A 15388-nucleotide genomic window follows, 5' to 3' on the forward strand; every position below is an offset into this window, starting at 1 on the left:
AGGTGCCAGTGTGATTCTGGCTACGTAGGACGCACAACCCAAAGATTGGGGGATAGGATAAAACGGCATGTTCCTTCCAACATAAGAAACAAAACTGTCCCTCAAAGAGAACAGCCTCCTCGATCTTGTAGGTCTAGCAACACTGTTAAAACAAGTGATTCTGCCATCGGTCAACATCTTTTAGACAACCCAGATTGTGCAAACCTCTATAATAACGACATGTTTCGGATAATTGGCAGAGCCCGGTCGTCCTTCCATCTAGCAGTTTTGGAATCGATCTACATACAAACGAAAAAACCGCTATTGTGTAAACAGAGGTAGTTCGTTTTCTCTCTTGGACTCCAGTGGTAATTTTTCTTTAGGCACGCAGTACTGACCGGTATATACCAGTCCTGTGGTTGTGTTCTTCTGATTGGCCTATTTCGATCCACGACTGGGTATATATTTTTCATCGTGTTCTTTCGGACCCTTATTCTGAGGTTTTATGCTCTGAGGAGTGTCAAACGAAAAAGCTTTTAGCCAATATGTTGTAAAATGTTTGCTTTTTTCAAAGCCATTCTCATGTTTGTTAAACCTCAAATCAGCAAATACAACTGAAAACCATTCAGTGCTTTTTCTCATAAATTGTATAAATTAAGAGCTGGGTCGGCTGCAATTTGCAAATTTACTTTAACGTTTTTTAGTAGTTGAGGTGATCGTTTTGAAGATTATTCGCTTTTGCTGCAAGTGGAGTTTCTTGTCTTTTTGGGTGATCACCTCTTAGTGAAGTTAATGGTGACGATGGCCGATGGGTAACGTTAGGGAAGAAATGTTCGAAGCCTTTTTCATATATTTGGCAAAGGTGTAACAGGCCTGACAAGCTGCGGCCAGTTTTGAACTAACCTACAAGAAAGACCTCCAGAAGGACCAATACTCCTGTGCAAAAAATTAAAAAGTTCACGGAAAAATAATTGCACGAGTTAGAAAAAAATGATTTAAATGGAACAAATCAATATGCTGTCAGTGAAACAGAAAACAGTCACATGGATAAAAGAATTGTTTACAAATATATCAGCCTAGCATGCAAGGCTACTTCAAGACTGCTTAACAAGAGTCAGCCTAGCATGCAGGGCTACTTCAAGACTGCTTAACAAGAGCAAATGCAAAATTAGTGTAGAAACTGAAGCAAAAAGAAAACTGTTTTCTGTTGAAATTTATTTACAAAGCAAAGATTAAAAAATCACAATTACACAAATCTACACGTTACTTCGGTGTAAGGCCACATTGATGTTAGGTTAAGTTTTGTAAAACATTTTGGAATATGATTATTGTGAAAAATTGTAATTTCACTGTAAAATCTTTAATAAATTAAACGACCTACTCTTATAATGTTCAAGATGGCTTGATTTATATATTTTTTCTTCGGAAAATTTATCAAGAAAAGTTAAAATCCATTTTTCAGTGCGGCTTTTAATATACACCATTCAAAGGAAATGTTTCACTTTACACGAAACTCTTAAAAAAAATCTTTTCATTAAATAATCAACTATTATAAAGTTTTAGGTAAAAAGAATATATTAGCTAAAACTCAAACCTTACGGAAAATGTCGACACATTCATAGTTTAAGCACTACCTCAAGGATGAATGCTCACTCCCCTTGATGTTTATCGATTATGTATTTCAACTTCTCCACAGATATGTTGCCTCCACAACTAACAATAACAACATTTTTCCCTGCATATTGATCCTTGGTTTTCAAAAAAGCTGCAATGGCAACACCAGCTGCTCCTTCGACAACCTAAAACGATTAGCAAAAGAACTACATGGATGGAACATTGTCTAGAAATCTAGATGTTCTAATTAAAGCAACTATTTACAAGTCTATCGTTTAGTGTTTGGTTACGTCTTGGCAAAGCTATGCAAGATTGTATAAAAATATATATGTTTTTTTCCTCCCTGCATTTGACGTCAACTCAAAACCTAAGGTATGCCACACAGATCACTTTCTTTCTGTCACCTAGACAAAGTCAAAGCTCAAACTATTAGAATAGAAAGGTTCACTTGAGAAAGGCGTTTGTTTTTGTCCAGAAAAGGATTTTTTACCTTACAGTGTTCTTGTAGCATTTTGTAAACGGCATAAGAGATTTCATCTTCAGAAACCAAAACCCATTCGTTAACAAGATCATTGCAGATGTCAAACGTAATCTAAAGGAAGAAGGAACCAAGACTTTTAAAACTATATAGCATGATAGATAGTTCACTATATTTATGATAGTTTTTACAACTTTATCGAAGAAACAAAATTTCCAATAGTGGTATACAGTGTTTCAAAGCTTCTATGACAAATTCTTTATTTCACTGGCATTGCTCTCTAGGCCAAGTAATTTCAGAGACAATAACGTTGACATGTCATTTATGACTATCAATCCCACCAAAAAATCATTTTTTATCGAGTTTCATTTTTTATCGAGATTCAAGCAAGAATTCACTTCTATAAAGTGGCCATTTTCCATTAATTTATTAGAATGCAAAAGCGGCATTCCCTTACCGAGCCTTGCTCTACGCCACCACCTGTTCCATCAGAGAGAGTGTCCAAACATTCAATGTCTAATATTGATCCATGCTTGACTGATTCATACATGACTTTGGAGTTTTCTGGCTGGCATCCAATTATCTAGTCAACAAAAACCAGCTTTTAACAAACTGACTAAAAAAGACATCAGTTGGCGTGCCAAGGTGGGGGGGGGGGGAATTGGACAAAATCAAAAAATCTATTATACGCCCTATTACCTGCCAGAAAACGACCTTTTACCAACTGGGAATCGTAAATTACCAACACACAAGACTTACATTTAATCACAGAGTAAGTATATCCCGGTTTTACTAAACTATGGAATAACCCAAAACGAGCCAGAAAACGACCCATAACCAGCCAAAACCAGGCAAAACCAGCCGTAACGACCCAAAAATATACAGAACGACCCAAAACGATCCAAAACGTCGCAAATAGCATCGTGCAGATCGACCATTTTTCGCGCCTTTTTTCATCCTGTGCACGGGGGCAGAGCAAGATGCACTGTCATTTACATTCAATATTTACATGTACTTTTTAACTAGTGACAGATAATTATAATTGTATGATGAAGAAATAAATATTTGTATATGTATTTACCTGGCTACGTATGATCGGGATATTCTCAGCAAGGAGGGGCTTTTAATAAACTTGGAGGTGGGAAAAATTTAAAAAAAATAGCGAGCTAAGTGTGCCTTCGGCCTTTTTCTTGATTTCCAGCCCAACCCTTGTATGATAACAAGCTGCAAAAATCACCATAGAACATAGCAAATCTAAATTATTTCTGGAATCGGCAACCATCGCATTTAATAGGTTATCATGATGATGAGAATGTACTTGATCATTATTAGGATGGTTTATACGGAAAATGCCGTTGCTGATTTTGGCCGCTTAGGCCTCTGCCCATCACGCATAAAGAAACAGGCAAAAAATTGACACAACTGGGAGTGAAAAAAAGAGAAAAGGAAAACATATTACCTGCTTTGTATCTAAAGGGTGAACAGCATCGCCTCCATTTTCTTGGTTTTCTACTCTCAGCCCCCGCGCACAGGACGAAAAAAGGCGCGAAAACGGTCATTCTGCTCGATGCTATTTGCGACGTTTTGGATCGTTTTGGGTCGTTCTGTGTAATTTTGCCTGGTTTTGCCTGGTTTTGCCTGGTTTTGCCTGGTTTTGCCTGGTTTTGCCTGGTTTTGCCTGGTTTTGCCTGGTTTTGCCTGGTTTTGCCTGGTTTTGTCTGGTTTTGTCTGGTTTTTGCTAGTTATGGCTCGTTTTGGGTAATTCCATAATTTAGTAAAACCGAGAATATTTCTATTCTGTGATTTAGTAATGTAAAGGCAGTTTCAAAACCATAGAGCCTAGTCACTAAAAAACTTTCTTGAAATATAACTCCTACCCCAACAATTTACTTATTTAATTTCGACAAAAATAAAAATATTTGGATGGATAGAAAAATAAAGAATTAAAATGTTATCAGAACCAGAGTGCATAGTGACAGGCAAAAGCAATCTATCATTTATCAAGAGGATAATGAAATTAATTGCCAGAGTTATAAAGATAAGATAAACAATACCTATAAGAGCAATAAGATAAAAAATACCTTTACGTCAGGCTTCCTGTTTTTCATTAAAGCTGATATTCCAGAGATGATTCCTCCACCTCCAACAGAGATGAACACTGCATCAACTGAAGGAAGGTCTTCCAAAATCTCAAGCCTTGTTAAGAAACAAACAAACATGAAAGTTTATTTCATCTTTATACAAGAGTGACAGACAACCCTCAACTTATTTAGCCATGCAGAGAACAGAGATTGTGAATAGTAAAAATGAGTAGTATTTCCTTTGAGATAATTTCACTATTTTTAGAGATTTAATATGATATAATTTGAAAATGGCTTTGAAAAAAGCAAACATTTTACAACATACTAAAAGCTTTTTCGTCTGACACTCCTCAGAGCATAAAACGTCAGAATAAGGTTCCCAAAGAACACGATGAAAAATATGTACCCAGTTGTGGATCGAAATAGGCCAGTAAGAAAAACGCAAGCACATAGCCGGTATGGTTGACAAATCAGTGCCGCGAGCCTAAAGAAAATTACCAAGGGAGTCCAAGAGAGAAAACGAACTCCTTCTGTCTACACAATGGCGGCTTTTTCGTTTTTATGTAGATCGACTCCAAAACTGCTAGATGGAAGGAGAAGGACGACCGGGCTCTGCCAATTATCCGAAACATGTCGTCATTATAGAGTTTTGCACAATCTGGGTTGTCTAAAAGATGTTGATCGATGGCAGAATCACTTGTTTTAACAGTGTTTCTAGACCTACAAGATCGAGGAGGCTGTTCTCTTATATTATAATTATAAGAGAAAAGGCAAGAAAGGAGACATAATAGCAAAATTATGTACATATTGAAAATATAAGCAAAAAAAGCTTACCCAATAGTCCCATGCCCAGCAATAACATCAGGATCATTGTAGGGAGAAACATACAAAGCACCAATTTCCTGCATTTTGTTTAAAAAAACTTTATTCCAATAAACAACCAGAGCATAAGTGATGAAATGTTATATCCATAAATTGTCTTATGCTAAACATTTCCAAAAGCATTGGTGTCTGAGCTTGTAGTCTTGTTCCAAATATACATTAAAACAGCTTGGAAATGTGCATGACAAAAGTCTTCCACAGATGTCCCACAGACAGTCTAGAATCTGAGTATTAACATATTCAATAAACCTACATTTTGTAATACACTACAGCTTTTTCAGTTTAACAAGATTTTAATTTTCTAGCAATCAAATGATGTACCTCAGCATAATTTTTTGCAAATAGTTCAGTTTCAACGCAGTCAGTTCCATGAAACTTTAATGTTGCATTGGCCCTTTTAATACCTTTCACCTTTGACGAGCTTATATTCTCCAAGACAACTATAGTGCAGTCAATATCAGTTCCAGTCACACTTCTAGCCTGTAAAGAATATATATAAATGTTGGACTTATTATAATCAACGAAACGAAACGAAACGAAACGAAACGAAACGAAACGAAACGAAACGAAACGAAACGAAACGAAACGAAACGAAACGAAACGAAACGAAACGAAACGAAACGAAACGAAACGAAACGAAACGAAACGAAACGAAACGAAACGAAACGAAACGAAATTCTGTGAAATACTGCGAATTACTGCGAATTACTGCGAATTACTGCGAAATATGAAAAATTATGGTCAAATAACAACAAAGTACGCCAGAATTCTCAAACCATATCATAAATATTCACTTCCACAGTCCAGTGCGGAGGACAAAATTCAACAACGAAAACAGTTGAATTTTGGTAACCCCTTCCCTGATAACAAAGACTTTCACTAGGTCAGACAGATTTTCAATTCCCACTAAACAATGTTTCTACCTTGTTCAAGTCACACCTCAGATTCAAGTGCAATAGAAGTATGTAATATAACACTAATCTTATCACAATACTTACACAGGCAAGTCCATGGTTTCCAGAAGAAGCTGTTACAATCTTTAGTTTGGTATCTGTGGCTTGGCATAACTTCTTGATCTTGTTTACTGCACCCCTGTACTTACATAAATTTGTGATTTGTCCATCTTCTGGAAAGAAGCAATTTCTATTGTTCAACACTTGCCTGGGAATCTACTTTATTTTCAATTCAGAGATATCCTGTGTAGACTACAGGACTACTGGGAAAACAGTGTAAATATGTATATATGCATATCACTACTGAAGTATTATCCTGTATAAATATTCGATGCTAATAATAATAATAATAATAATAATAATAATAATACTAACGGTTTTACATTGTCTTTATAGTGTTTATTGGCGTATATACAGCATGAATTTCACATGAATTCAACCCTGGGAGTCAGGGAAGTCACAAAAAAGACAACTCAGAAATGTTTTCTTCACTTTATTTCACATTATATATTTTGGTACAAGTAAAAGTTTACAAGCTATTAAATTTCCTTCCTGTTTGCTGTTTCATTTGTATGAAACAATTTTGTTAATGTTTGGTTTGTTACTGGATACCTATATGGATTTCATGGCAGTTTTCGACCAAATCTTGGGAGTACACAAGAATTGACCTGGGAGTGCAAGTGTGCACTTGAGTGCACTTGTGATAAGTGTGCACATTTGAGTGAGCAATTTTTCAATGATTCTAGAGATTGTTTTATAAAAACAATTTTATATAAATAGAAGCCTCAAAATTAGCCAAAAGTTAATAACAAAAAATAAAAACAAAAGAGACCCGCCCTACATCAGAACTTTGTCCCGACAACCATGTTTTTGAGATCTTGTCCCGATCTTAAGATAATCTATCATACAGGAGCTCCGACAAAGGTTGGAAAGAGGGGGGGGGGGCAAAGGGAAATTTAACTATCATAACAAAAGATTTTGAAAAAGTCTACTGTCTTGCAAAAACATGAGGGGGAATAGCACCGACTACGCCCTCCCCTGCGCGGAGGCGCTGTCATAGTCAAAGAAAAAGTTTATTTCGAGGGGCAAATTACTCTTCGTTTCCGTTTCCATTTAAGAATCTGTTTGTTTTATCTTAAAATCTCTGGGAATCCTTTTATTTTTGTGAAAATCTCGGTTTATATAAGCTAAAACATAACCACACCCGGAAATTTATTTAAACCATCAAATAGATCAATTCTGATGGTAAAAGTTAGGTTGTACTGTAAGGTGGTAACAAATGCTTCAGTGAGTGCATTTTTCAATCATCTGGAAACATAAAGAATCGAAAATTTCCCCACTCTTTATCGTCTGTTTGTTTATTGCTCCTATTGAAATAATCTGTAGACGGGCAAAGGCTGATGCCATCTAGGTAAAAACCGATCCTATATTATTTTAAAAATTAAATTATTGAATAGCCGTACACAGATTTTCAAAAATTTGTTAATGGGGCAGAGGGTCCCTTTAATTTTCGAGTATGCCTATAATGATTACAGGAATAAAAATTATAATATTATACAGTGATATAAAAGCTATTTAAAGAAGTTTCTTTTTAAATACCTAAGATTTAATTAGATAAATAGTTAAAAATAATCATGTCATACAATTCATGTCAAGAACACGACCTGTGCTACAAAGGATCTACATAGCCTGCAGCTGCAATTATCCTTCCATTGTTTGATCTTGACTTTAAAAGTATGAAGAGTATTTAGTTTTTTCAAGTTTTCTGGTAAATTGTTCCAAAGCTTGCATCCTAAATAGGACAAGCTTTCGATTCCATGAGTGATGGTTCGAGTTTTTTGAATTTTCATTAATCTACTGTTTCTAAGGTGCCAGTTACACTATACCGGATTGCTATCGGACCGGAGTAACTTTCATATCGGATAGGGGCTTGAGTTACACTACGCCACACCAATCCGATACACAACGCTCTGATTAGCGGAGTGAAAATCACTCCGCTCTGGAGGTAATACGGAAATCACTCCGGAGTCACTCCGTAGCGGAGCGTTGTAGTGTAATCGCACGAATCCGATATGCTCCACTTTAAAGACTCATTGCTAACAATGAGCCATTGCGCTACGCAAGCATCCCATAATGCATTTTCAGACAGTCTGAAATCAATCCGTAGAAGTTTACTGCCATTGTTTGGATCGTCGCCTGGATAATTTGCCACCCTCGCAAAGGCTCATTGTTAGCAATGTGTCTTTAAAACAAAGGATTTTCTTATTGTTTTCTGCTTGACGCAATTCGATCGATAGTGAACAATGGCGCTTTCTGAGATTTTGTTGCTGTTGGATAATGCAAAATCGAAATCATCAAAACATTTTTGTATTTGGATTTCATCTCTTTCCAAATTTTAATGAAGTGGCCCTTGGGCGAAAAACATACTTTAACACATCAGATAGCGACACAATCTCGCTATCCGTCCTACGAACCCCATCATTTATCTCTCAATTTCATGGTTGTTTTCGTTATTTTATGCATAGCTATTGAAAACGAATTCGCAACAGCACATAGATTCGAAAATATCATCAACAAATTTTATCTGGTGAATTTTGTGTACCAGGAATGTAATGGAATACAGGCTTACGAGCGAGTAGAGCGTCGTAGTGTAACTGCTACCCTAAATAACACTCCGGAGTAAAAGTTACTCTGCTCTGCTCCGCTCCGATAGCAATCCGGTATAGTGAAACTCTAGCCTAAGATGGTAGTGGCTGCTCTTTTGTATAAATATTTCATTCATAAAGCTTGGATTGAATTTATGTACAGTTTTTAGAGCTCAGCTTCGATGGGAAGTTGCATTCATCCATGTTATTATTGTAGCAGTTTTGTAGAGTAGCTGCAAACATTATTGGATTATCTTTCAATATTTTTGCAGGGATGCTTCCTATAGGGAATGCCTTTTTGCATTTAGTATTTCGAGCTGATGTAAAGCTTCCAGAAAAATGATGTTACTAAAGGTAAACGGCTCAGAAGGAACCCAATTCTCTTTTATCTTATTAGTAATTGGGTTCAGGTAGTAAGTTGATGTTCAGGTAGCTCAATATAAGTTCTTTTTTATTTTTCGCTCGAAAGTCTTTAAGCTTATTGAAGACGTTTTCAGAGTTCGAGTTTTCTGCGACAGTGTTATTCGAGCTTTCATCGGAGCCTGCATCCACATTTTCGTCAGCAAGATCTATTTAATTAAAAGAGGATACCTCAGGGGTGTTATGCTCACGGATATTTTTTTCGATTTTTAGTAACTCCTGAGGCAACATCATTATTCTTTTTTATTTCATTTGTTAACATATCATTGTCGATTTCATTTGTTAAAATCTTACTAAATCGTCATACTTTTAATATTTTAAGAAAATTATTAGCAATAATACTGTCTCCATACCTGTTGAGATGTTGAGGTGTAGTTGGCTACGATTAATGTGCTCAAAAGTGTTCTCTATCGCACGTACTATTTATTTGTCTTCAAGATTGTCCCCTCTTGTTACCAACCCAGAAATGGTTACATTCATACCTTTTGCCTTTATTGATTTGCCAAAGCTTATCAATTCCGTTGCAATGACCTATCTTGTCAGACTCTGACTTGTCAGACTTGAGATCATTTGTTCCACAGTGCAATATGACATTGTTTGGTTTTTGTGTACGAAGAATTGAGTACACTATGTGGTGGGTCGCGGGCAGTGGCGGAAATTATGGCGGAATGGAGGGGCTCGGGCCCCCCCCCCCCAATCAGTGATGGTCGTCGGAAATTTCGGGCTTTCGTCGGATAATTTCAGCCTTGTACTTACCCCTGCCAACATCGCCTCTGTCGTACTTGCACACACATTAACCAATCGACCACTATCATCAACCATAACCAACCCTTCCACATCAGATCTCACTTTACCTGTTCTTCTTCCTGTCTGTGTGATTTACTGCATCATCTGCACCAAATGCCAATCTCTTTACATAGGCGAAACCTCCCGTCAAATTAACACCCGTTTTGGAGAACACTTGAGAAATGTTGCTGATAAAATCCATCTGACAGAAAAACACCAGAGCGATGCAGATAGCAACATGTCTAAACATTTTAACTCCTCCAATCATTCTACTGCCGAAATGTCCATCCTTAGCTTATTGCATGCACCGCAAGATGCCACCAAACGGAAGACTTTGGAGAAACGTTTAATTTTTAGCCTAAAAACTCTTTATCCTAATGGTCTTAATAAACATTTTAATTTCCTTCAATAATATTTTTTTATATCTTTTTCCTTCTCTTTTCTTACTTTCCTCCCATTCCCTTATTCAGTTTTGCTCGGCTCGTTTCTTTTCTAGCCACTTGATAACGAGTACATGCTCGAAACGGAAACTTTCTCGAAGCTTCGCAGAAAATCTTTAACGTGTAAACAGGAGTGAATCCGATACGAAATGAATCCGGTATCATGTGGACAGAGCTTAAGACCCCGTTTACACGGGATCGATCCAGGCCGGGATCGATCCCAAACTGGTACGGATCGGCCTTCCGTTTATACGGGAACGCTCGGGATCGATCCGCTATCCGTGCTAATTTGGGTTTGCTTTGGAAAGCGTTCCAGTTTGGGATCGATCCAGTTTGGCGACTAGGCTCCCAGTCCTGGCCATCGTCTAACTTCAATGTTTTGTACTCCAGCGTGAACGTGATCTTCAGGAGTAGGGCCGTTTATTTTGTTACCATTTTACGAATTAAAAGCCATTTTGTTGTCAATCTTCCTACAAACTTGGTGCTATCAACGCTATTTTCTTTGTGTTGCTAATGACATAAGCAATACGCATGTGCGTTCCTCCCTAAGGGCCGATCTGGGATCGATCCTGTGTAAACGCATAATGTTTTGGGATCGATCCCGTGTAAAAACTAGCGAAATTTACGGATCGATCCAGATTGAGACCCCGTTTACACTGTCCCGGGACAATTTTGTACCGTTACGGTTCGCAAGTGTTTACACTGTCGCGGTTCCAAATTGTTCCGTTTAGCCGTTCTGTTTACACTGTACCGGTACGACCTTAATTTAATGGTAGAACATTGTATTTAGTCAGAAGCTGTATTTAGTCAACCAAGGCTTTTATTTTGCCGCTGAAGTCAACAATCGAATTTTTATTGTGAGTTAAAATGGAGCGGAAGGCCGATTAAAACTTTACTTGGACGAAAGACAAGGTGGCTTAAAGTCCAATCAAGGCTTGGACTGGGAAACACTACAAGCCTTTTCTGTGGTCGTCTTTTCTTCAGAATTTCCTTTTCTTCAGAATTTGAGAACGTAGTTACGCCACAATCAAAGCCTCGGTTACCTGAAACAGCCATACAAAAGACCTCTTTGTGAATCCGTGACAAAATCGTCTCGGATAGGTGTTTACACTGTCCCGTTCAAAAACGGAAGCGTGACGGTACAAAATTCGTTCGCTTTCAAAGCAGGGTCAAAACTGTTCCGGATAGCAGAGCAAAATCGTCACGGTTCCACAGTGCTAGTGTAAACGCAAGGGCGAACCGCGACAGTTTTGTCACGGTTCCAAACTTGCACGGGACAGTGTAAACGGGGTCTGAGATCCCAAACCAGATCGATCCCGTTTCTCCTGTATAAACGGGGTCTATTATTCGTATCGGATTGGGTCAGTGAACCCGATATGAAATGAATCCGGTATCGTGTGAACAGGGCCTAAACCCCTAAATGCAGCTGCCAAAAAAATCCATTCTGGACTAGACAGATTGTTGAACTGCACGAAGGGACTGGTCGCATATTATTATCAATATCTTTTTCACCAGGATGAATCCATGCATCGGTGCGAGGATGGCATAGTTGCTAGAGGTGCTAACTACAGACCCAAGGGTCAGGAGTCACGAGGTGTGGTCACATCGAGAGGAAGGACCAGGACACTGCTCGATTAGCATAAGCTCCTAAGTGTCCTAAAAACTACCTTAGGATGCTAGCTAGAAACAAATACAAAAAAAATACAAATACATGCAAATCTCACGCCAGACATACGCCAGTGAACAATAGAAATGCAATAGGGAATCGTTAGTCAAAACTATAACAGGGAAGCCTTTCTTCTCGACCTGCAAAGTATCGATTGGGAAATGGCTATATCCATCGCCTGTGATGACCCTAATATCATGGCAAACAAATTTTGCGAATTATTCTACTCGATCTTAGATATGCATGCACCTCTAAAACACATTAAGACATGCACCCCCACCCTGGATAACTTCCCGTATCAGAAATATGATATATGAGAGACACCGGACTAAGAAACGTGCTGAAAAAGATCGATCTCTATGGCCTCAGTACAAGCGCTTAAGAAACAGGGTGACCAGTGAGCCCCGAAGAGCTGTCGAAAACTACTTCTGTAATTTAGTTGATGAAAATTCGAATAGCCCTAAGGAGATGTGGAAAACGATTAACAAAGTTTTAAACAAAAGTCAGTGCTCCACGACTGCCAGATCCGTCATATATGAGGGTCAACTGATTGAAAAGCAGAAGGGAATTGCGGAAGCATTTAATAACCATTTCACAACCATAGGCCCTAAACTTGGGGAAAATTATCGTAACTAAAGAACCAGATAACCCACTAAAATACTTCACTGATGAAGATGCATCCATAACCCTAAATTTTTAATTTCAAGCAATTACTTCAGACCATATAAAAATTGAAATCAAAAGATTGAAATGCAATAAATCTGCAGGTTTTGATAAGATCTCAGTTCAGTTTGTGAAAGACGCAGCAGAAATTTTATGCAAGCGACTAGCTGCTATATTCAACTCTTCATTCAAAAACGGTATTTTTCCAGACACATGGAAAATAGCAAGGGTGACCTCTATTTTCAAGTCTGGTTCTAAAAGTGAAATGGGTAATTATAGGCCTTTATCCGTGCTATCTGTATTCTCGAGATTACTGGAAGATTTGGGCACGACCAAGTCTCGACTTACATGAAAGAGCAAAAGAAATTTGCTGAAAGTCAACATGCATTCTTAAAGATGCGTAGCACCCTGACCTCACGATTCATGGCTTCATGGTTTTCTAATGCATATCAGCTTCATGGTTTTCTAATATTGACAAGCATAGAATTAATATAAGCGTATTTCTCGACCTTAAAAAAGCGTTTGATACGGCGAACCACGGGAATCTTCTATCGAAACTAACCAAAGACAGAGTGGAAGGGACATCTCTTCGGTGGTTCACATCGTATTTAACCGGCAGAAGGCAATACTGTCAAATAAATGGCCATAGATCAAGCTTAAAAACTGTTCACTGCGGTATCTCCCAGGGATCGTGTTTGGAGCCACTCCTCTTCATCCTGTATGTCAATGATTTTGAGCAGTACCTTAAAAAATGCACCTCAAACATGTTTGCGGAAAATACCAGTGTCACCTGTTCTGCCGAAGATATCTACGATCTCTGTAATGATCTAAATGCTGAGATCGACAATATTGCAGAATGATTACGTCAGAATAAGCTTAGTTTGAATACCGAAAAAACAGAATATATGGTTATTGGTCATAAACGACAAACCAACCTTGGCCCTTGGTCCACTAGAAGTAAATGTAAATGGAGAGCCAATCAAACGAGCTCAAAAGGTAAAATACCTTGGAATTACGGTCGACAAACACCTGACATGGAATGAGCAATATAAAAACCTTCAAGGTAAATAAAAAATGCACTCTCGTCTCTGTGGAAACTGAAGAACATACTACCGCAATTGCAACTAGATCAGGTCTATAAGGCGCTGCTCGAGAGCCATTTGAGATACAGTGGTGAACTATGAGGCAAATTGTCAAATACAAAGCTCGACTACTTCAGCGTTTACAAAACAGACCGCGAACGCTAATAGAAGGCTCAAGTTTAAAGGACGGGTGGAGCTGCAATTGGCTTTCGGTCTCGAATTTGAGAAAATTTGACAGGGCAGTAATGATCTACAAAATAATAAATGGTCTCTGCCCTGACAATTTGAAAGGAAGACTTGTCACAAGATCCCAAATATCTAATTATTCAACAAGAAATTGCTTTTACCTAGACATCCCAAGGCAAAACCTAGAATTCTCCAAAAGGAGTTTTTTCTATTGTGGTGCACAGACGTGGAGCGAAATTCCATTACAAATAAGAATGAGCTCCACGATAACCACGTTCAAAAAAAATTAAAGCATCCTTTCCCAAAGCACGATCCCTAGGAATACCAGCATTATATATAAATTAATCTTTACTTTTTCTTTTTTAACCTAGTAGCTGATAGGGTTTCTGTGTATAAATATGGTAAAATGAAAAATGAAATAGTCCACGCCGGATATCTCCGGCGCAAGCTACATGGATTTCCATATCTTACCCCGTTTTATATATACCGAGCAATCTCCTGATAGCCATGGAGAATAATCCAAAGGGGTCTTCCTTACATACGCTTTGATTCTTTCATATGCTTGCTTTGTCTCCGCTGCAATTACCTCGTAATTTTCTCCCATTATATTGATAGTCCTGGCCACACAACCATAGAGTTCCTCTTTGCTTTTGCTCTGCCTCGCCTCGCTCACCAATTGCCAAGAAACAATGATATAATCATAATAAAATAATAATGGATGTATAGAATAGCCCGAAATGGCACACAATCTACTACAACAAAACGAAATCTCGTAATTTGAAATGGTTTATTTAAATTGCTACATCTGAAATATTACTACATATAGCTACGAAAATTATAACAACTTTAATATACAACAGCAAACTGATCAGCACAATTTATAAGCATCGAGTTAAGCCGAAAACCCACTCCGGAAAATGATCCGCGGATCGGATAAGATCGTGTTGTTCTTTCGATCCGCGGATCGTTTCAGATTCGAATGCACGTGACACAGAATGACGCAAGTGCTCTATTGTTTAACAAGTTCTTATTCGATTTTGATCAAAAGAAAACTACTGTACCGGAACGCTTCAAAAAAAAGTTGAAATAATTTCAACTTGTTTTCGATCCGTTTCGATCCGTCGCGGATCAGTCATGTGACCATTTTTGCATCCAAAGCGCTTGCGCAACACAAAATCTGATCCGATCCGCGGATCATTTTCCGGAGTGGGTTTTCGGCTTTAGGCAAATTCACTCATTCTGTAAACTGGCAAAAAGACGATTCCGAATACGGGAAATCGTGAAGCTGGCGAACGAAACATAAAATTTTAGAAAATCTATTTATTTTAGGAAGGTAACTTATGTTTTGTCAGCATGCCGTATGCATTCGAGCCTACTAAAAACCATATCTTCCAACAAAAACATTCACGACAAACCCCTCGCTGTAACACATACCTATGCTCCAAATTAACCTATCAGCCTAGATCTTGAGAGTTTTCGCAGACAACCTGTTTCCCTGCCTGTGGTATGAGGT

General features: G+C 38.0%; 1 protein-coding gene across 2 annotated transcripts; it reads right to left on the reverse strand.

The window, feature by feature from the left end:
- Positions 1–1424: 1424 nt before the first annotated feature.
- On the reverse strand, positions 1425–15114 carry LOC135689651 (uncharacterized). Of its 2 annotated transcripts, none has more exons than XM_089108506.1 (8): positions 14347–15114; positions 6033–6157; positions 5356–5514; positions 4987–5054; positions 4153–4267; positions 2529–2654; positions 2084–2185; positions 1425–1778 (listed from the first exon to the last, which is right to left on the reverse strand). In XM_089108506.1, exons 1-8 carry the CDS (start codon positions 14477–14479, stop codon positions 1629–1631), a joined length of 978 nt encoding a protein of 325 aa, XP_088964632.1. In that variant the 5' UTR covers positions 14480–15114; the 3' UTR covers positions 1425–1628. The 2 variants fall into 2 exon arrangements, with proteins under 2 accessions (XP_088964632.1, XP_065063025.2); XM_065206953.2 differs by having other exon boundaries at positions 6033–6160; positions 14347–15113.
- Between the last annotated feature and the right edge of the window lie 274 nt (positions 15115–15388).

Source organism: Rhopilema esculentum, chromosome 5, assembly GCF_057945365.1.
Source record: "Rhopilema esculentum isolate cy_ngs chromosome 5, ASM5794536v1, whole genome shotgun sequence".
Taxonomy (NCBI): Eukaryota; Metazoa; Cnidaria; class Scyphozoa; order Rhizostomeae; family Rhizostomatidae; genus Rhopilema; species Rhopilema esculentum.

What these genes read in the sequence shown, in the direction of transcription:
- LOC135689651 (XM_065206953.2), bottom strand. Translation starts at nt 14,479, where the DNA reads ATGGGAGAAAATTACGAGGTAATTGCAGCGGAGACAAAGCAAGCATAT. An exon ending in ACAGGAAGCCTGACGTAAAG is followed by an intron (nt 2,655 to 4,152) that starts GTATTTTTTATC and finishes TTTGTTGACTAG; the next exon opens with ATAATTGGATGCCAGCCAGA. An exon ending in GTGGCGTAGAGCAAGGCTCG is followed by an intron (nt 2,186 to 2,528) that starts GTAAGGGAATGC and finishes TTCTTCCTTTAG; the next exon opens with ATTACGTTTGACATCTGCAA.